General features: G+C 57.9%; 1 protein-coding gene across 2 annotated transcripts; it reads right to left on the bottom strand.

Moving 5' to 3' along the window:
* Nucleotides 1–405: 405 nt before the first annotated feature.
* On the bottom strand, nt 406–18,141 carry Pdgfb (platelet derived growth factor subunit B). Of its 2 annotated transcripts, none has more exons than XM_028871172.2 (7): nt 18,060–18,141; nt 9,146–9,242; nt 6,918–7,007; nt 5,388–5,593; nt 3,941–4,085; nt 2,190–2,338; nt 406–1,838 (listed from the first exon to the last, which is right to left on the bottom strand). In XM_028871172.2, the coding sequence occupies exons 1-6, from the start codon at nt 18,120–18,122 to the stop codon at nt 2,214–2,216; spliced, it is 726 nt and encodes a 241-aa protein (XP_028727005.1). In that variant the 5' UTR covers nt 18,123–18,141; the 3' UTR covers nt 406–1,838; nt 2,190–2,213. The 2 variants fall into 2 exon arrangements, with proteins under 2 accessions (XP_028727005.1, XP_037053571.1); XM_037197676.1 differs by lacking the exon at nt 18,060–18,141 and adding an exon at nt 17,828–17,998 and having other exon boundaries at nt 407–1,838.
* Between the last annotated feature and the right edge of the window lie 2,248 nt (nt 18,142–20,389).

Below are 20,389 nucleotides of genomic sequence, written 5' to 3' on the forward strand. Positions count from 1 at the left end.
CACAGCGCCCCCCACTCAGGGCCTCCTCCAGTCCCCTACACATGCCGCTTACAATGCTGGGGTTCTGCATTCCCCTGGAGACCCCAGTTCAACAGAAATGAGTCTCTCCAGAAGAGCAGGTCCAGAGGGCCAAGGTGTCATCAGGTCCTGCTCTGGGGCCAGGCCCAACCCGCCCTCTCCGAGACAGAGAGGCTTGTCCCTGGAGCCAGGCCCAAATCTGCACGAACACGTGAGAGTGTGTGTCTGTGTGTGCACATGAGGATGCCCGATGGTGCCTAGCCTCCCCGAGTGAGAGGAACACGTAGCAAGCTGTTGGCGCATCCTGCCAACACGGAAAGGTTAATTGTCACACCCGATGCCAACAGACAGACTTCCGGAAGATTCACTTGGTTTTGTTTTGTGGTTTTTTTTCTTTTCCTTTTTTTTTTTTTCTTTTTTACAACTTTAAATACGGAATATAAATAAACTTTACATTTAAAAAATAAAAAGAAAGCCCCCAAAAATATAATCACCAACTTTACAAACTGAAGGAAGTGGACCTGGGAGGGGGAGGGAAGAGTGCGGGGGAGGGGGAGGGGGGAAAGGTGGGTGCGTCAACCCCAGTCCTCCTGAGGGCTCTAGGGTTCTCCCTCTCTCCCACTTCCAGTCTACCCGCTAGCTTCCTGGAAGAAGCCACCAGGTAAAACCACCAGAGATCTGAGGGGTAATGTGTAGGCAGAGGAGAGGGCAACAGGGGCTGCCTGGCCCTCCCTTGGGGATGACCTGGCGTCCCATCCGGGACAGCTGAAGCGGAGGCTGGGGAAGTGGAGGCAACAGGCCATGGAGTGCGCTATTTCCCCAGCACCACGAGCTCCTTCCGAGCTTCAGGCTTGGTCAGGGCACACACAGCCAGTCCACACAGGGCCTGGGTACGAAGGAACACAAGGCTTCCTTTCCTCGGAGGCTTGACCTACATCTGCCAGAGAGTCCCAATAAATAGACAAATGGGCCGTATGTAGGGTGTGAACAGGATCCTCCACATGCAGTGCCCATGGGCGACACACGCATCCCACACAGCCTTCCTCGGCAGTCTTGGCTAGTGCGGGATGTGACAGGCAGGGCTCCTGTCCTAAGGAAGAACGACAGGGTTCTTCAGAGCCTCCGTCAGGATCCAAGCACCCCACGGTGGAGCAGACTGAAGGGTACGTGAGGAAGAAGACATGGAGTGGAGGTAGAGAAATGAACAGAAGTGAACGTAGGGGAGGTGGAGAGAGGCAGGGGGCGTGGCCCAGGTCACAAGCACACTGCACCTCCAATCCATCAGAGAAGGCGTGTGTGAGGCCACCTGCCCAGAGGAGTTCATATCTTCCACGATTTCATACTTAGGAAATGAAATGCCACTTCGGGCTGAGGGGACAGGGAGAGATGAGTGGCAGATCTGGGTGCCATGAGGGCTCCTCTCGTCTGTGTTCCCCCATGTGGTCTTGGCCACGGGACTACAAGGGACCCTAGCCTGCCTGAAAGTGTTCCCTGCTGGCTGGCCAGGGGTCCAGGAACCAGGCAGGACATGCAGAGGTCCTCAGGCCAAGCCCCCCCCTGAGGCTCCTGCACACTTGACCCAGGTTCTTGGGGCCACGGGAAGAAGCAGCATGGAATGGAGTCCCTTGTTCGCTTCTGGAGCCACAGGGCAGGCTGAAGGGCTGCTGCTGGTGGAGGTGGCCGGGCATGCCGCCGCCGCGGGGTGAGGAAGCACCATTGGCCGTCCGAATCAGGCATCGAGACAGACGGACGGGGGGGAACAACATTATCACTCCAAGGACCCCATGGGGGCGATACAGCAAATACCATATTAAATAACCCTGTGGGCAGAGCAGAGGGGCATGGGGTCAGAGATGGCTCAGGGGCTCCCTTGGCTCCTAGCCGCCGGCCCCCCCCGTGCCCCCCCCCGCCCCCCCTCCCGCACCAAGACAAGGAACTGGAGCTCCCTGGCGGTCATACTTCCAGCAGGCCCCAGGGCTGGGATGGGGGAGTCCTGGGGAACTGGAATGGTAGGACAGACACCCTCTTGGAGAGGTTGAGGCGCAGTAGAGCAAGAGAAAAACTCAGGGGTGACTGGGTTGAAGGGAGCAAAAGCCCCTGCTAGCCCTCACCCCAATTCTGAGCCATAGCCAGAGGGTGTCTGAGCCTTGGCTTCCTTGCCAGGTTCTTACCTGCCCACACGCTTGCCGATGCCCCTAGGCCCCGAGGGTCTCCTTCAATGCCTCCTTGTCATGTGTGTGTTTAAATTTTCGATGCTTCCCTTTGAGGGGCCGGCGGACGCGCACCGTCCGGACGGTCACCCGAGTTTGAGGCGTCTTGGCTGCTCCAAAAGAAAAAGCGTTTGTCGGCATGTGACGGTTATGGGGTATATTCTCTTTGTACCCCAACACCTGACTGGCCACCACCACTCACGCTGTACTGTGGCTGACCCTGACCCTGACCCTGCAGTTCCGTGCAGGAACTAGGCTCCTTGGGTAGCTTGATCTTTCTGCCGCCCAGCTGTGGTGCAAGACAACCAGTCCCCAAATGATGTCTCTAGCCAGATTTTCCATGTGGTGAGACAAGGTGGCCAAACTACCAAGGTGGGTTGTGTCCATCCTCTGGAGATAGGTACATGATGGGTACCTAGTGCCAGCAGGACCTCCTGTTGGGTCTGAGGGGTCTGGGGCCAGGCTGTCTGCAGGAAGTGGGAAAATAAGCCCCTCTGTCTCTGGGTAGTGACAAGGACTTGGGGGCCACATTGAAACATAACCTCCTGGGTCAGGCACTGCTTGGCCAGCCCGACTGCCATGGAATCCATTCCCCTTTCCCATAAGGGGGGCCATCCTCCTGCCTCACTCCCAGATAGAGAAACTGAGGCATAGGAAGGTTCAGTTGCATCCCCAGAGCACACACAGCCCGTGAGCACTGGGGACTTGGCTTTGACCTCATGAAGTCTGACCTCGGCCCTCCCCCTCTTCCTGAACCAGCACTGACCTGTGCTGTACTAGAGATAAACCTGGAAGAGTCCCCTCAGTATTCTGAACACTCCAGTACTAACACTTAGGAATTCTTCTATAGTGTAGACAGTAACGCAGGTGAGGGAAAGCCAAAGAGAGCGACCAGGGTGAGGGAAGAGCCGGGCAGGGAATTCTGGGACACCACTGGCCTAGGATGGGCTGTGTGACCTGGAGCAAGGCCCCAGCATCTTTGGACCTCAAAGTACCTCCACTACAGAAACAGGAGGAGCCTCTGAGACTTTTCAACTCAAATCTAACTGCCTGACGCTTGTGGAACCGAAGACATGAACTCATCTGATGGATGCTTGAACGTCAGACCCACCTGTCCCGTCCTAGCTATACAGATGCCCAGCCTTTTACCTGTGTACCTCCAGTAGATGGCGTAAGTGAAGGGGACTGGTTGGCAGCAAGGGCAAGGCTGCAGCCTCATTTAGGCTGGGAAGAATCTAGATTGTTCTCAGTGAGATCAAAAGTCTCAAATAAATGGAACCAGGGAGCTATCCATCTGATCTCCATTAATAATTTGTGTGTGTGTGTGTGTGTGTGTGTGTACATGCGCGTGCGCATGTGTACTCGTGCACACAGGTACACACGTGAAGTTAGAGGCTGACGTCAAGTGTCCTTCTCAATGGCTCTTCACCTTACTTTTTTGAGACAGGGTCTCTGAACCTGGAGCTCACCAACAGCTTAGACTGGCACCTGATGCTCCCCTGGGATCCACCTATCTCCGCCTCCCCAGTGCTGGGATGGATGGCAGACGCAGCTACCACGCCCTCCCAGGGATTCAAACTCAGGTCCTCAGGCTTGCTCAGCATCCCTGCTCTCCCCAGCCTCCTGACTCCTATTTAGAGACCCACCCCTTCCCCAGCCAGGAAAAGAGGCTGAGCCCTGCAGGCAGAGCAGCCCTTAGGAAGGTGGCTTACCTCGCTGCTCCCGGGATGTCCCAGGACTTCGAGTCACAGGCCGAGGGGTCACTACTGTCTCACACTTGCAGGCCAGGTGGTCCTCCAGGGTCACTGTGGCCTTCTTGAAGATCGGTTTCTTCCGCACAATCTCAATCTTTCTCACCTGAAGGACAGAACGAGCAGAACGCCCCTGCAGAAGCCACCCGGGCAGGAGCACTCTCACAGGCCTGGCAGTCTCCAGAGCTGAGCTCATTCCTCGAAAGCCAAAAGCCTGTCTGCAGAGGGAGGCTCTGGACCAAACAATAGCGAGGTCTTGCTCTGCTCCTCTCAGAGCTTTTCCATCAAAACAAGCCCTTGGACCCAGCTGACCTGGCCTCCTCTAGCTTTGCTGTAGCAACACATCACACGCACACACACACACACACACACACACCCGCCCCGACTATGACCCCCCAGAGTGGGAGAAAGGCATTTCCGGGTAGAGCCTGAGTCCTGTGGGTCCTCATTCCTGGAGCACTGGCCAAGGCCAGGGACTGCAGGGGGGGGGGGGAGATGGTTATCTGGAAGGAAGCGAGAGAGGCCTTATCTAGAAGCGAAGCTGGGACCGGGAAGGCAGCTGTCAGGTGTCTCTCCCTAAAGCTGGGGACAGGAGATACCGTGACAGTGGGTGGGGAAGCATAGCATGTCATTCATTTGTAATCTGGGTCACAGGGATAGGCCAGGAGTGGAAGACAGGCAGGAGACTGGGCATAGGCCACAGGCAGAGGGCAGGAAAAGAGCAAGGCCACATAGAGCCCTGGGGAGGGCTGGTGCCACGCTTTGTGCTGTGTGCCCAGGGGGACCTGAAAAGGGAAGGCTGACCCAGGGTACAGAGACCTGGTCTTGCAGAGTTAGAAGGCAGCTGAGCCTGCCTGTGCCCTGCCCTGTCCACATGGGAGCAGGCGCTTCCGACACAGCCTCTGGGTCCTTCCTACAGATTAGCATCTGTGCCCTACCTACTCCCTCCAAAAAACAAGGTGGCCACAGGGCCGGGCCATTTGCCAGTGGGGGCCCTGGTTCCTATGGTGCTTGCCACCTGGAGGTCACTCTGTGGCATCTTCGTTAAAGACAACGCTTGCCAAAGGGACAGATGAAAGCCCTCAGTGTAGGGGCCCCTGAGTATGATGGAGCATTGAGGGGGCCGGGGCAGTTGTCCTGAACATTCTTTTAAGTCTCAGATGTTTGAAGACAGGAACACGGTGGGGTTGTATCCCTGCAAAGCAGGTGACATTGGTCCATTACTTAGCATTGCATACCCGGTCGCACCCTGTCTAACTTTCGGTGACTACGGTCTGAGACGCCTTGGAGAGTGCGTCCCAGGAACACCCAGAGCAAAAGCTACTCAACCCACAGCAGCGGGTCTGCCGCTGGGCGGGGCTCGACCTAGGGGCGGGGCCTGACCCGGGGCGGGGCGGAGTCTGCGCACCTGCACCGGCCGCATCTGCACCTGCGAGGCCCGGCACTGCACGTTGCGGTTGTTGCAGCAGCCCGAGCAGCGCTGCACCTCCACGCAGGGCGGCCACACCAGGAAGTTGGCGTTGGTGCGATCGATGAGGTTCCGCGAGATCTGGAACACCTCTGTGCGCGTCTTGCACTCGGCGATTACCGCGGGCTCTGCGGCTGCCAGGGGACCTGGGTGGGAGGAGGCCTGTCAGGAGAGGGCTGTCTCCTTTGGAACCACACCCCCATCCAGATAGCCCTGAACTTGGGTAGGTGGCTGGACCACCCTGAGCCTCAGTTTACCCCATCTGAAAATGAGGAAAGACAGATCTACCCCCCAAGAAGCATGGTCAGGATCAGACCAGATCATCCCATGTGATCTTGTAAATGTTTAGTGCACACCTGTCAAGTCGTCCTGGATCCTAATTGTTCAGATTCACACAGCTGTGTGATTGGCCCACCTAAGTCCTCCTCCACTGTTAGCCTGTTGGCTTGCACTGGCCTTTTATTGCTGTTTGTTGTTTTCAAGACAAAACTATCCAGGATAGCTCTGACTATCCTGGAGCTCACTCTGTAGACCAGGCTGGCCTCGAACTCACGGAGATCCGCCTGCCTCTGCTTCCAGAGTGCTGGGATTAAAGACATGCGCCACTACCACCTGCCTGCACTGGTCTACTCTTAAGTGGCTCTTTCTTTCAAAGCCTCATCTACCTCATCTGTGAAATGGCGTTAACAGCAGAGTTATGCCTCTCACCTGAGCTGAGAGGAAGAAGGTGGGTGAAACCTACAGCAGGTGCTCAATCATCTACAGAGAAAGGTTCAGAGGCTTGGAGACCCATAGGTTCCGCCAGCCACAGCTCCAGCGACTTGGAATCTGTAGGTGGCCACCTGTTTCACCCCAGAAGGCTTCTCTAAGACCTACAAATCTACTACTGGCTTGGTCTCTGCCAAGGAACGACCAGCAGTCCCTAAGCTCGGCTTGGTGCCCCTGCATTAGGGCCACAGTGCAGCCCTGGGCCACAGCGGACAGAAGACCCACCCGGAATACCTTGGGCTCAAGTGTGACAAATAAGCCCTCTGACCTCAGTCCTTCCATTCCAGTTTCTCCACCCTGGTTTCTAGGCCTCTGGAGCGGAGCTAACCACATCTATTCCAGAGTTGGAGTGGGGAAGCAATTACGTGTAAAGACAGAGGCAGAGGCAGGCAGATCTCTGTGAATTCGAGACCAGTCTGGTTTACCTAGTGAGTTCCAGGCTAGCCAGGGCTGTGTGGTAAAACCCTGTTTCAAAAACAAAAGACGCAAACCACTGTATTTTAAAAGCATAACATGGGGCAGAGGAAATGGTCACTCAACTTCAAAGACAGCTATACGTCTCATTCAGTCCTAACAGTAGGGAAGGGATTTGGGAGGTGACTCCCAATCCAGGATGGCTGCGTGCCCTGGCTTTTCTTCCCTGGATCCCACCCTTCGAGGGGCCACCCTTTGAGGGGCCACTATATGGACCCGTGGTATTACCTAGGCTCCTCCTTCCTCTAGCTGAGCTTTCCGGCTCGCCTCCAGAGTGTGCTTGGGTCATGTTCAGGTCCAGCTCAGCCCCATTTTCATCTGCAAGAGAAAAAGCACCGTCAGGCATGCTGGCCCAGGCTGCTACCACAGGACTGGGCTGAGGAGAGCATCTCTACACTCTGAGACCCTGCCCTTAGTGCTGTCTAAACCTGAGATCCCTGGCCCTGAGGAGGCAACCGGGCAAAGTCTCGGGCAGACAAATGTCTCGGTGGGGCGGGTGGGGCCTGACGGCATCTTTGGGAGCCTCCAGCCTCACTCTGGGTTTTTAGCCCCATTTTTGGCCAGAAACCCATGTCAACTGGAGTTAAAAATAACCCTTTGCTACTGTCCACGAACCCTCCTCAGCCTCCAGGGTGGAGCAGGGACCCAGAGCACTGGAGGCCAGTTCCCAGTGCCCTCCAAAGCGTTCCCATAGGAAGTGCTGAATGGAGAAATTCCCAGAATCCCCTCGGGGCTAGCGGGCCCAGTCCAGCCTTCTGGAGCTTTGACAATGGCCCTACTGGTCTGCAGAGAAAGGGTGGAGAGGGAAGGGGGTGGGGTGGGGGCCTGCGCCAGCCACACTAGGTCGGCTCTCCCCTCGGCTTTCATCTTCCTGTCACTAGCCAAAGCTCCCTTCTCGAAGCTGGAGTCCTTTCCTCTCAGGGCTACCAGCTCTCCTTGGTGACATGTCCACCCACACACCTCGCTGTCCCAAGACATTGGCCAGGGCTGCCTAGTATTACTGGGAGCGGAGAGTGGTGAGGAGACTTTGAACTTGATCTTGAAGGTGGATAGCCCCTTTTGTCTCTCTCCCTAGTGAGGAACACCAAATGCACTGGGGGACGCTGGAGACCAGCCTCTGCCACCTCCCTATGGCACCCTGGGGCTCACACATCTCCCCCAGCCCGCTGGTCCCATCAAAGGCAAAGGCTTCTGCCAGCTGCCACCCCATCCAGGATCCCAGGAATCCTGCAGCTCGCCAACTGACTGACTGACTGGCCTGCTTTGTCCAACCCAACAGCGTTGACCACGTCAGCCTGTCTGTCTGTCCCTTATTCTCTTCCTTTCTCTCTGCCATCTCTGGAATGTCCCTGGTGGGGAGGAGATGAGGAGAGATGTGCTTTGTGGAAAGGTTAAGTTGATTAGGAAAAAAATAGCCACATGGTTGCCTCGAAACAGGCCTGCTATTGAAAAACCTCACATCCAAGATCCCGACCCCCACCAGGGGTGTGGAGGGGCTGCCGGAGCTGGGCGGCAGAGCGCGCCTTGGAAAGAAACGGCAAGAAAGCTAAATTTGGAAGTTGCCCCATTGTGTGGCCAGGGTTGGCCAGCCGGGCACGGGTGGGAGCCACCACCGGGTGGGGGCCCTGGTGAACAATAGGGGGGCCCAGCTGGGCCCCCCCCTCCCGCCTGCCTTGCCACCCCCCAGCCCAGGCGGTATTGAAAGGGCCCGGGAATGCTTTTGAGAAAGAGCCAGGGGCCCAACGGAGAGAGGAAACAAAGGCAGGAAATGCTGTTCCCCCGTAGATAGCGTCTGGGCAAGGATTACAAAGTGACAAAGAGACAGGACCCCAGAGGGACAAGGGCCCGCGGGTGCGTGGGGGTGGGGGTGGGGGTGGGGGGGCTGCTGAACAGGGCTCCAGGGACCAGGCCAGAGGTTAGAATAGAATGGAATTTGCTCTGAAGACTGCATTTATAAATACATTCCCAGCCCAACCCGCCGGCCCCGCCACGTGTGTGCCACCAAGCACGTGCCCATTTGCCCAGTACACTCTTGGGCACGGGCAGGGCTGCCAGCTGGTCCTGGCCAGGTGTCCCCAGGAGACCTTGATGACCAGGCGCTGGGCCAGAGGGGCAGGGAGATGGCTTCTACAGCCCTACCCTCTTCAGCTGGGTCCACACCTGGATAGGTACTCAGTACATGCCCTGAGAGCTTTCTCTCTGCCCGCCCCGCTCCGGGAACCCCACCCTCTGCACCCAGCCGGAGTCACACGTGGGCGCTGCTTCTCCCACACCCCATGTCTCAGGTACCAACCCGTCTGCCTACTCTGCCCTGCCCTGGGTAGGTGTGGTCAGGCCCGCACTGGGATGTGCCACGGATCTAATTTCCTCCTGTCAAGAGGGGTGTCCCCGCCTGCCCCTCCCCCCTTTCCCAAGCACCGGTGGAGGCCGGGGTTCTGGAGGAGGATCCGATTTACCTACGGAGTCTCCATGCAGCAGACGCTGAAGGTCGTCGAAGGAGCGGATGGAGCGGTCACTCAGCATCTCATAGAGTTCCTCGGGAATGGGGTCCCCCTGTTGGGCAGACACCAGGAACTGAGTCAGCCGGGGTGAGGACTCACAAGGCTGGCCAACTACACGCTTTCTCTTGCACAAAGCTCCTACGAGGCCCCGCTGTCCCCAACAGACAGACAGTAAGGCCGGAGTAGGTGGGATCCAAAGCTGAGCCAGGAACACGGAGGCCCAACGGCTTGAAGAGCTGAATCCAGGCTGAGATGCCCCACCCTAGCCCTCCACAGTATCCAGACTTGCCCCCAGCTCCGACACGCGCACACACACACACACACACACACACACACACACACACACACACACATGCGCGCACACACACACGTGCTATTTATGCAGGGCCCCCAAACCCAGTGTGAACGGAGGCTTCACCCAGACAATGACAGTGAAGTATGTACTCCAGCCCCCCACAGCCCAAGAGGTGCTTAATGCTTGCTGAGTTGTGTGGTCTCAGAAGGCTGTGTGTCCCAGTGCTACCGACTTAGTCCCTGCCAAAGAGGAAATAAGGGAATCCTCAGGCCCAACCGGGAAACCTGAAAGCTTACCCATGCATGCCCTATGCCCAACCAAACTCTATTTTTAGAGCCCCTCTGGCCTGTCACCAAACACTTGAAACTTAGTTAGACCCTTAACAGGCCTCGCTACAAGCCAGCTTCCTCCAGGGAAACCGCAGGTCCCACAATCACATACACACAGCTGTAGAGAAAGGTCACTGCCACATCCCACATAGCCCCAGGAGTCTGAAGAGCTAAAGCTCCGAGAGAGAAGTGAGGGCAGAGGGGACCGGGAAGTGTCCTGGGGCAAAGGAAAGGTGCCAGATGCCAAGACACACACGTCTGAGGGCTGGGACCACGATGAGTGCACACACATGCGGGGCACACACACATGCAGGCTTGTTTGTGACAAGACCATGCAGCCTGAGGGAAGCCCTGAGAGGACGAAGCCACTCGGTGCCTCAGTTTCCCTGGACTAAGAAGTGCAGAAGCCCTGCCCTATGTTCACTGAACCACCCTGGGACCAGAGCTTTGAGTAACTAAGCACAGGTGTGGTGTGTGTGTGTGTGTGTGTGTGTGTGTGTGTGTGTGTGTGTGTGTAAGGGTGGAGGGTTGCTGCTCTCTCACTGTCTAAGGTGGAAAAGAAGCTCTTGCCCCTGGCCAGCTAGCGTGGAGGCGGGAATCTCCTCCAAAGCTATGTGTCTCAGACACTTGCTGAGAGCCAGGTGCCCACCTGTAGTCCCAAGCTTCTCCGGAGGCTGAGGCAAGGTCCTTGCTGGTTTTTGTCAACCTGACACAAGCTAGAACCAATTATGAAGAAAGAACCTCCGTTGAGAAAATGTCCCCATGGGAAGAGAGATGGTTCCGTGGTTAAGAGCACTGACAGATGTTCCAGAGGATTGGGGTTCAATACCCAGGCTGTTGGTGTCTGATCACACCAGGATTTAGAGAGAGAGAGACAGAGACAGAGACAGACAGACAGACAGAAGATGTCCCCATTGGACTAGCCTGTGGGCAAGCCCGGGATGTATTTTCTTGATTGATTGATGTAAGAGAGCCCAAATCACTGTGGGGTGGGTAGTGCCACCCCTGGGCTGGTGAACCTGTGGACTATAGGGAAGCAGCCCGTCAAACCAGTAAGCAGCGCCCTCCACGGCTTCTGCTCCCGTTCCTGCTTCCAGGACGGTGCTGCGGAACTGCAGCTGACACAGAATCTGTCCTTCCCAAGTTGCCTTTGGCCATGGTGTTTTATCATACAACCGAAAATCTAAGTTTTGTTTTTCGTTTTTGTTTTGTTTTGTTCTGGTTTGGTTTGGTTTTTTGAGACAGGGTTTCTCTGTATAACAGCTCTGGGTTTTGATTTTTTGAGACATGGCTCAACACATAGACTAACTCAACGATTCACCTGCCTCTACTAAATTCTGAGATTAAAGATGTGCGCTACTGCTGGGGGGGGGGCGGGGGGCGGGGGGGCGGGGGCGGCGGTGCTCACCTTTAATCCCAGCACTTGGGAGGCAGAGCCAGGGGGATCTCTGTGAGTTTGAGGCCAGCCTGGTCCGCAAAGCAAGATCCAGGATAGGCACCAAAACTACACAGAGAAACCCTGTCTCAATAGATAAATAAATAAATAAGTAAATAAATAAGTAAATAAATAAGTAAATAAAATAAACAAATAAATATGTGAGTTACTATGCCTAGCAGGAAGATCTTTTGAGCCTAGGAGTTCCAGGCTAGCCTGAGCAACACAGAGAAACCCAATATCACACACACACACAAAAAAACTTTGTGATCCTTGACACTTGTGGCCACTTGTGGTGATGTTTAAGAAAAACTCCGGGATTCGGTCACATCCACCTCTTGTCCCCCATGTCAACCTAGGAACTAGGAGACACCAGGCTGGGGGCTGAGGGGACATAACACCTTGAAATCTGGCTCCTGGGACCCATTCAGCATCTGGGTCACTTTGTTCAATCATGGAGTTTACAAATCCGCCATGTATCCTAGGGATGTTACAGGTTTGAAGGAGAGGTTGGGGGTGGGAGGGCAGGGACTTGGTGTCCTATAGTGTCTACACCTTCACAGTTGGGCAGAGACGTGCAGGACAGATGATTCAAAGCTGGTCTAGAGAAGGCCACTGGCCCCGAGTTTTGTCAGGCTCAGAACTGGTATTCAAAGATTCCTTGCCTCACGCTGCTACCCACTGCAGAGTGACCGCTAGCTGGCCACTGCCTCTCTCTGGTCTTGGCTCTTATCTATGAACTGGGGATGTCAGGACATTTGATTGCATTCTAATTCTGCCTGGGGGTGACAGAAGGAACAGAGGCTAGCCCCAGCCAGGCTGTGTAAAGTGGCTTGCTTGCCCAAGGGAATGAGAGGTATTGGGAGTGGTGACTCAATTAGTCTGGAGGGGCAGGGGGTGGAATCTGGTACTTCTGCCAGGATCTCCTTGCCCACTCAAGGGATGGCTGGAGCTGCCAGGGAGGCAGAGCAAGCTGAGCCCTGAACAAGCCTAGTGGACACCTCAGGCCTCAGTCTACCAAGCAAAGGAGGCCATCATATGGAGACAAACTCACCCCTGAGGCTGAGCAGGGAAAACCCCAGATGGACACCGTGGAGGTGAGAAAAGCATTCAGCTGGTGCTCAATAAATACTGGCAAATTTGTGAAGGACTGTCCCTTTCTCTTTGGGGGGGGGTCCTCTCAGGTGTGATCCTTCATGCCACTGACTGAACAAAATGATGCACAAAGTACAATCCTGGGCCTAACATTATCGTTAGTCCCATCTTCCAGATGGGAAAACTGAGGCTTACTGAAATTAATCCACAGTCACAAGTCTAGGTAACCAGTCAGTGGCAGAGGTGGGTCCCTCCCGGGCCATAGCATGCCTACCCTCTCCGGGCCCACCAGGAATAGTTCAAGCATGCTTCCCCTCTGTTCTGATGCCACTGGTCCTAGCATCATTTGAGATTCCTGCTGGGTCCTTGCTCCATCTCTTCTTACAGCAATGGTCTCAATTACAGTGATGGCAGCCCGGGGACACTGACACCATCTGAAGACATTTTTGGTGGTCATGGCTAGAGACAGGCTGCTGGCATCCGTGGGTAGAGAGGCAGGGATGCTATTCACCATCCCACAGTATGCAGGATGTCACACAGGGTACAGCCTCACTGGCCCCAAATACTCACAGTGCCAGGGGAGAGAAACCCACAATAGAGGAAAGCCAGGGCTCCCCAGGTAAAGGGAACCAGGGTGCTCAGAATACATCATCAGAAACTTTACCTTCAACTGGACGTCATAGCACGGGCCTACAATCCTAACTATTGGTAGGCTGAAGACAGAAGTATTGCAAGTTCAAGGCCAGCCTGGGCTCTGGAACAAATTCCAAGCCAGCCTGGGACACTTGGCAATACCCTGTCACAGAACGTAAACAAAGGGAGGGCTTGAGTGTGGAGCTCAGTGACAGAATGATTGCCTAGCACTGGTGAGGTCCTGGGTTCAGTCCCCACACCACTGACAAACAAATGGTGTCCTCCTCCTCCCTTAAATGGGGTTGGCCACAGCAGGCCCTGGGGTCCCTGGTAAATGTAACTGTATAGAGCCGAGCAGCCCTAAATAAAGGGCATGTCATGAGCTGTTATTGCGGCCCTCACCAACTCTTTATATGGCTCCTTGAGGGCAGCATGGCACACATGTCCTGGGCCAGACGCTCACAATACTTTCAAGGATGGTGACGGGTGGGTGGAGAGCTGTGGTCCCCCGGGGCCGAGTGTGGCTTTGCACTATCCCCACACTGGGCCACAGGAAACGGCACCTAGCTCCACACTGACACTACCAGGTGCCCCGTGGGCCTGTGGGTCTCTTCCGGGACTGGGGGTGTGAACAGTTAGTTAGCCTGAGGTCTAGTCCAGGATGCAGTGCTCTGGGTAGATTCTCCGGAGCCCATGTCTGCAGAGTCCCTGTGTTTGCGAGTAACCCACTCCCAATAGGGAGCTGCTGAAGCCTGAATTTTCGGCCACAGGTTCTGGGAGCCTCTAGGTGGGCACCCTATACATAGGAAAGGAAACCTAACCGCTTGAAGAAGCTACCCCAGAAGCCGCTAGGTGGGCACCCCCATGCACAGGAAAGGAACCTGACAGCTTGAAGAAGCTGCCCCAGATCTCAGACCTGGGACTCCTGGTAGGACAAGGGTGTGGCATGGAAGCAGTTGGGGCCAAGCCAGCCTGGCAGCCAAGAGAAACAGCCTCCTCCCTGCCCCGCCCCCAACGCCAGCTGCAGGAGGCACGAGCTAGCGTGAGGCCAGGTGAGTTACCTGCTCCCAGCCAGGCTGGCAGATCAAAAGGGCTTGAACCCCACCCTCCACCTGGGCCCCAGCACAGCGCGCACACACACACACACACACACACACACACACACACACACACACACACAGGCGGGGATACACACTCCGCAGCCTGCTGCCACACTAATGAGGGAGACGGGCTCCCTGCCCAGCACCCAGGGCGTTGTCTGTGGCTGGCAAAGGCAGAAGCTGACAAGGCCTCCTAAGCCTGCCTGCTTGCCTGCTTGCGTCTCAGGCCGTATTTAGACGAGATGGCAAAGACGAGCTCTTTGACGAAGCCCTTTCTGGGCACACCATAGAGGCCTTCTGGGGCCAGCTTTTCTACCCAGCAGCCCCCATCCTGGTTCCTGGGACTAACCTCTCGCTCACTCTCCACTTGTTCCTGCAACCCCAGCCCAGCCCAGCCCAGCAGCCTCCTCTATCTCGGCTAGAGCAAGAGAAGAAAATGTCAAAACTGGAAGAAAAGGACCTGTCCCCAGGATGTGCCACCCTGGGGGCCCCCTTGCCATCACTGCCCCTCCACCTCAAGTCAAGAGGCACCAACTCCCCTATTATTTGTAACACTGAATGAGTCCAATCTGCTCCACATGGTAGGTGGGAGAAACTGAGGCCCAGCCTGCTCCTCCTTCTGTGTCTTTCCACCTCCTCCCTCCCCGCTGACAGTCCAGGTCCCAAGACAGAGAGGAGTGTATTCTAACATCTCACCATGGGGGAAGAGCAGCCTTACAAGCCGGATGCCCACAGTGCACTGTACCATGGGTGGCTGCCCTCAGGGGCCAGGGTTCGTTGAGGTTGTGTTAATAAAGCACCCCTGGCCTGGGCCCACTCTACCATTCATAGCTCTTTCCACACTTATTTGGTGATGGTCCAGACTTCAAGCACCCCACTAACACAGTGGGAATCAAGACAAAAATCTCTCCAGTGTAGTTTCCAGTTCATGGGAGAAAGCAGGTGACAGACAGCTAAATAAACCAAAACTTGAAAAGCTGTCATGGTCAGGCATGATAGTGCACACCTGTAACTCTAGAGGTGGACGTAGGGATATATCAAAGGTTCAAGGCCATTCCCATGTATATAGAGAGCTGGAGGGTAGCCTGGACTACGTGAGACCCTGTCTCAAATAAAAAAAAATTGGAATGAAAATATATCACAGGAAAAAACATCAAAAGAGGGAGGGCATTATGAACCCAAAGTGAACACCTTGAACTAATTCCTGCACACATGTATTTCCTGGCTCTTGCACTACAGCCTCCAGAATCTGACCTTGACTTTCACACTTCCAGGCAGGGGGATTCCAGCAAGTGGGTTTCCCCACCCCCTGCGGCCATTAGCAAGCCAGGAGGAGACTGCGTAGTTGGTGGCTTATGGGACGACTCCTCCGCTCCGCTCCTTCCCGGCAGAAGGGTGCTGAGGCAGACAGATTGTCACATGACAGTCACCTTCTGGGAAGCCAGCTCAGCTGATGGAGATGGGGGCCTCCTCGGCAGCCTTTCCAGACTCTCCAGCCCTGTCTCAACACTACCAGCCTGCTTCCAACCCCTAGGCCTCCATCTAAACACAGCCAACTTCGGGGTCACCTCCAGAAGCCAGCCCTCCTCCTGTCTCCCTGCACTGGTGATTAAGGAGCTTGCCTGGTCCGGTTCCCATGGGGACAGGTCCTCATGATTTCAGTCTAGCACTCCTCATGCTTATCAGGAAAGTCAACTGCAAAGCACAGTGCAACTGGGGTCCCAGAAGCACTCTATGGAGGGGCAAGGATGAGTTTCTGAGGGTTGCAGCCTCAACCCCAAATGGGAGTGGTGGGGTGCTGCTGGAGGCAGCTGGGATGGTAAGAGGGCCTGGGAAACCTCACCCAAATGCTACATAATCCAGCAGAGCCCATCAGAAAGCAGGGCTCCACACCCTTGCCGCATTAGCCAAGTAGGGAGGATATAGGGAACACACTCGTTAGGTAAGCAGCATCCTTCTGTCTTGGAGGTCAAATGGGCGCTTATTTGAAATGAAAAATGCCTGGCTATTCTTGCACTCCAGGGTCACTCCATCACCATCAGTCACATAGGGGTGGTTAAAAAACCATTACAGAGGGGTAAAATTTGAGGGGTGCCAAGCTGCTCTAACCAGACCAAAAATGGGTGCTGTGGAGTCCAGATCAGGATCTGGGGTTGTCCCTTCCTCTTTAGACCCACCCCCCAGGAAGGAAATGGGGTGGCTACAGAGGCGGTGAGGTGCCAGGGCCCACGGCAAGCCCACCTGTTGCGTGGGGGCGGGCACCTGGCACTGAGTGTACAGAGGGGCTGTGCGTGGCTGCGTGCGTGCGTGGGTGTGTGAGCGCACGTGTACTCGGGCCGCGCGCGCGCGTGTGCCCCGCGTGTGCACGGGCGTGGCGGCGGGCGCGCGACCTGGCCGCCTTAGTGCGTGCCCGTCGCTCTGCGCGCCCGCCCGCGGGAGCGCAGCATCGCCTCCGGCCAGGAGTGTGCATGCGTGGGGTGAGTGAGCGAGTCGGGGGCCGGGCGGGGTGGGCTGCGGAGAGCAGCCGCGGGGCGCCGCCGTTCTCAGGACGCCCTGGCACCGGGCCAGCCCCCAGGTCCCCGCGGCGCGGCAAGGCGAGGCGGCAGCTGGGGCCTCCCGGCGTCCCCCTCCCCAACAGCTGGCCGCGCCCCGGGGGGCTGCAGGCGAGGCGGGGAGGGGGCGTCGCGAGGGGCCTGCAGCGGCAGGGCCATGCCCAGCTTGCTCTCTTTCGGGCTCCGGCCGCGGGGGGCGGCCGCGGAAGGGCGGGGCCCCCAGGGCGGGCGGCCGGCGGCCCTCGAGGAGCCCCAAGAACAAAAGGAGACGGCGACGGCTCCTCCGTGGTCAAAACAACCTGCGCTGGCGGCGGCCCAAGGTCGGGCCGCGGCCTCGGAGCCCTCCGTCTTAACCCCTTCCCTGCTGCCGCCGCCGCCGCCGCCGCCGCCGCCTCCCCCCTACGCTTGGTTGCGGGCGACCGGGCTGGTCTCGCCCGCAGCCGATTAGGTGCGGGCTCTGGACCCCCGCGGGCGGAGGCGGGACGGGACCCGGACACGCCGCTCTCCCGGCCCTCGCCTCGCTCGAGCTCGCGCCTCCTCCTGCCCCGCCCCCTTCCCACCTGGATTCCCGGTAGACTTGCCAACTCACTGCTACGTGAGGCTGGGAGGGGTAGGGGCACCGATCCGACCTGATCGCTCCAGCAGACGTTTCCATACCCCACCTCCCTTGCAGCTAGGCTTCTGCAGGCGCGCGCCCCGCAGCCTGCATGCGGGGGAGAGAGGTGCTTCCTCGCGCAGGGCGCGGGCGCAGGTATGGCCGGGCCTCAGACACACACAGCCCCTGGGGCTGGATTCCTTCAGAACCTCCCCCGGCTTCCAAAGTCCTGTCTCTACTTCAAGCGTCTGTCTGCCTGGCTCTCTAGTGTCTCTGTCTCTCTCTGGCCCCCCTGCACCAAGATACAAGGTGCTTTTGGACCGTCCAGCATGACCCCGAGGTGCCCACCCCAGCCCAGCGCAGAAGCTTGGGTGGGACCAGAACCCTCGCCAAAGGTCTCTGTGGATATCCTGAGTTCGAGGGCGCACACCACTAGGGCAGGCCGGGTCCTTGGGCAGAACCAAAGCCCAGGCTGGTTCCAAGGTGGACTCAGGAGGTCGCGATGCCATAGGCACCTTAGATACCACCCCACCCCTTCTCCCCTGGCCGGGAAGGGGCTTAAGAGCTCCGGCGCACTGAAGCAGAGGGCAGGGCAACACACACCTTCTAGGACGCTAAAATGTTGGTCCACTGGAAAGAGAAACCCACGGCTGTCTCCTCATGGAGCCCAGAACCCCGGACCTGGCCTCCCAGCCCTTGGGGCCACCCAGTGCCCGGCGCCTAGCTCACGCGCTGCAGGGCTCCAAAGTTCACTGCAGGGGGAGGAGGGGGCGGCCAGGCGTGGGGGCTGGGGAGGCGAGGGAAGGATCTATCCCCGGCCGCCGTCGCAACTCACCTCGGCGCTGACCAGACGCAGGTAGCAGCAGAGAGGCAGGAAGAGCGCCCAGCAGCGATTCATGCCGACTCCGGGCCCGGCCCCGCGGGGCCCCGGACGCGTAGACGGAGCGCGCCGCCCCCGCGGCCAGGGTGGGGGCTGGGGAGGAGGGTGGGCTCCGCTCGGGTCCGCCGCGATCAGGCGCTCAGGCCGCTGCAGCCGCCGCCGCGGCTCACCCGCATGGCCCCCGGGCGCCGCCGCCCCGGCCCCGGCTCCGTCGCTGGGGGGCTGGGGAGGACCTGGACACGGGACCAGGGTCCGAGGCCGCTACCTGGGCGGATCCCGAGCCCACGCGAGCATCCACGGCCGGGGGGCTGCGTCGCGAACCAGCCAAGGCGTCTAGCCGTGTGGGGGCGCGCAGGGGACTCCAACCTCCGAGAGGAAAAGAAACACGGCAGTCGATGGTTCGTCTTCACTCGCCCGCTAAAGGCGTGTTCCTCTGCCCGCTGGCTTAGCTTTTTTGCAACATTTTTTGGAAAGGCTCCCCAGATTAGAAAGCGCAGGGCTGAGCACCTCCAAGCCCAAGTCTCCCCCCAAAAAACTTTTTTCCAAAGTTGGCTTTGCAGCGGCGGCCCAAGCACCCGGGCAGGGAGAGGTGCAAACTCCCGCCCGGGCCGGGTGGCGGGGCGGGAGCGTGTGCGCCCTGGCGCGGGGCCCGAGCGGCGGGCACGGCTGCTCCGAGCGCGCGGCGCGCCCACTGCGCTCTGGGCCGGCCCGGGCCGACAGGTGGACGCGGCGCGGGTCAGTCGGTCGATCCGCCCACCGGCTCGCTGCTCTGGGCGTCCTCTGCGGGTTGCGAGCTGCGGCTGCTCCGGCTTACTCGTTGCAACGAGGCTGGGGGGTGGGGGGGTGGGCTTTTTTTTCCTCCCCTCCTTTCCCTTTTGCGCGTGTGTGTATGTGTGTGTGCGCAAAATATCTCTCTGGAGAAAGAAAGATGGGCGCTGCCGGCCGGAGGGGAGCCCTCAGGGAGGCAGCGGGGGAGGCAGGCAGGCAGCTCCCGGCTGCAGGAGAAGTTGCCACCCTTCAGCTGTTCCGGCCTTTATAAAGGAGAAGGGAGAGTGCAAGAGGTGGGTGGAGACAGCCTTTCCTCCCCTGGCCCCGAGTCAGCGCCGGGAGGGGGGCAGGAGCCAGGGGAGGGCCCGAGGCGAGGACTGCAGTTTAAGGGGTCTCAGAGAGCCAGGCAGCCCCTCCGGTTGTAAATCCAGCCCCTTGGCAAGAACTGGAGGCGATCCACGGCCCCACCCCTTAGCACAGTGACCTGTGTTTAGGGGCATGTCTTCAGGGCCAGGACCAAGACCAGGAGCAGCGTAGCCCCTGAACCCCGGAACCAGACATCTGCAGCCTGGCATAGGCATGGTGATGAAGGACTGGGTCTCTGCAGCCTGGCAGCCTAGATTCAGTTCCTGTCTAATTGAGTCGCTGGGTCACCTTGGGCAAGTCACTTTCCTTATGTGCGTCGCTGTACGGTCCTTACGTGGGGGACGGGGTATCGCGTGGATTAAATCTGGTCGGAATGATCAGAAAGCACCCAGCCACACACCCGGCCCCAAGGTTAAAAGCTCTTAAGCCCACAGTGGGAACCCTTCAGCTACAAGCCGGGGCTGCCTCTCCTTGCTGGTTGCCTGGCACACAGCAGGCGCTGCCATGCCAGCATGGGCTGAATTTGAATTTGTTGGACTGCAAAGTCACACAAACCTCCACAGCCCTGCAGCATCCTCACAAGACTGCCACCGCCCGCCACGCCACCGCCACCGTCACCAGGGTGTTTACTACCTCCCAATGTCCCCCCAGTTCCAGGCCCAGAGGCCACCCACCCCCACAGCACTCTCCCAGTTAACACCTTCCACCCCCAGCTCAGGGAGCTGCCAATGTCCCTGCCTTGAGTAGTCACTCTGTCACAGACACAGTCACACTCACGCTTGCTGGCCCAGCACCCGCCACAAGCCCAGCAGCTTCACTGCATTGCCTCCCGCCTTCAGGGCACCTTGGCCTCCTTAGCTTCTGCTGCCTGTCATCTGCCCTTGGTCCCCATGTCAGCCTGCAACCCCACAAACGCTGAGTGGTGGTGCTGGGTGAGGGAGAATCTGCCAGGCCTCTTTACGCAGGGCTCCAGGCACCCGCTTTTCCAAATGACCAGCCAGCAGGAGTGGCCCAGTGGCTGGGGCAGGTGACCTTTGGGCAGGTTATTTAACCTTTCCAGTGGTGCCTTGATTTCTTCCTCTTAACCTGGAGTTACGGTAGGAGGAAAAGAGGACTTTCAAAGGAGCATGGGAAAATCTTGGGGGGTGGGG

The sequence above is a fragment of the Peromyscus leucopus genome, chromosome 20 (assembly GCF_004664715.2).
Source record: "Peromyscus leucopus breed LL Stock chromosome 20, UCI_PerLeu_2.1, whole genome shotgun sequence".
Lineage (NCBI taxonomy): Eukaryota > Metazoa > Chordata > Mammalia > Rodentia > Cricetidae > Peromyscus > Peromyscus leucopus.

What these genes read in the sequence shown, in the direction of transcription:
- Pdgfb (XM_028871172.2), bottom strand. Translation starts at nt 18,122, where the DNA reads ATGAATCGCTGCTGGGCGCTCTTCCTGCCTCTCTGCTGCTACCTGCGT. An exon ending in TAGAGGAAGGAGGAGCCTAG is followed by an intron (nt 5,594 to 6,917) that starts GTAATACCACGG and finishes CCTCCCACCCAG; the next exon opens with GTCCCCTGGCAGCCGCAGAG. An exon ending in GACATCCCGGGAGCAGCGAG is followed by an intron (nt 2,339 to 3,940) that starts GTAAGCCACCTT and finishes CTTTTGGAGCAG; the next exon opens with CCAAGACGCCTCAAACTCGG.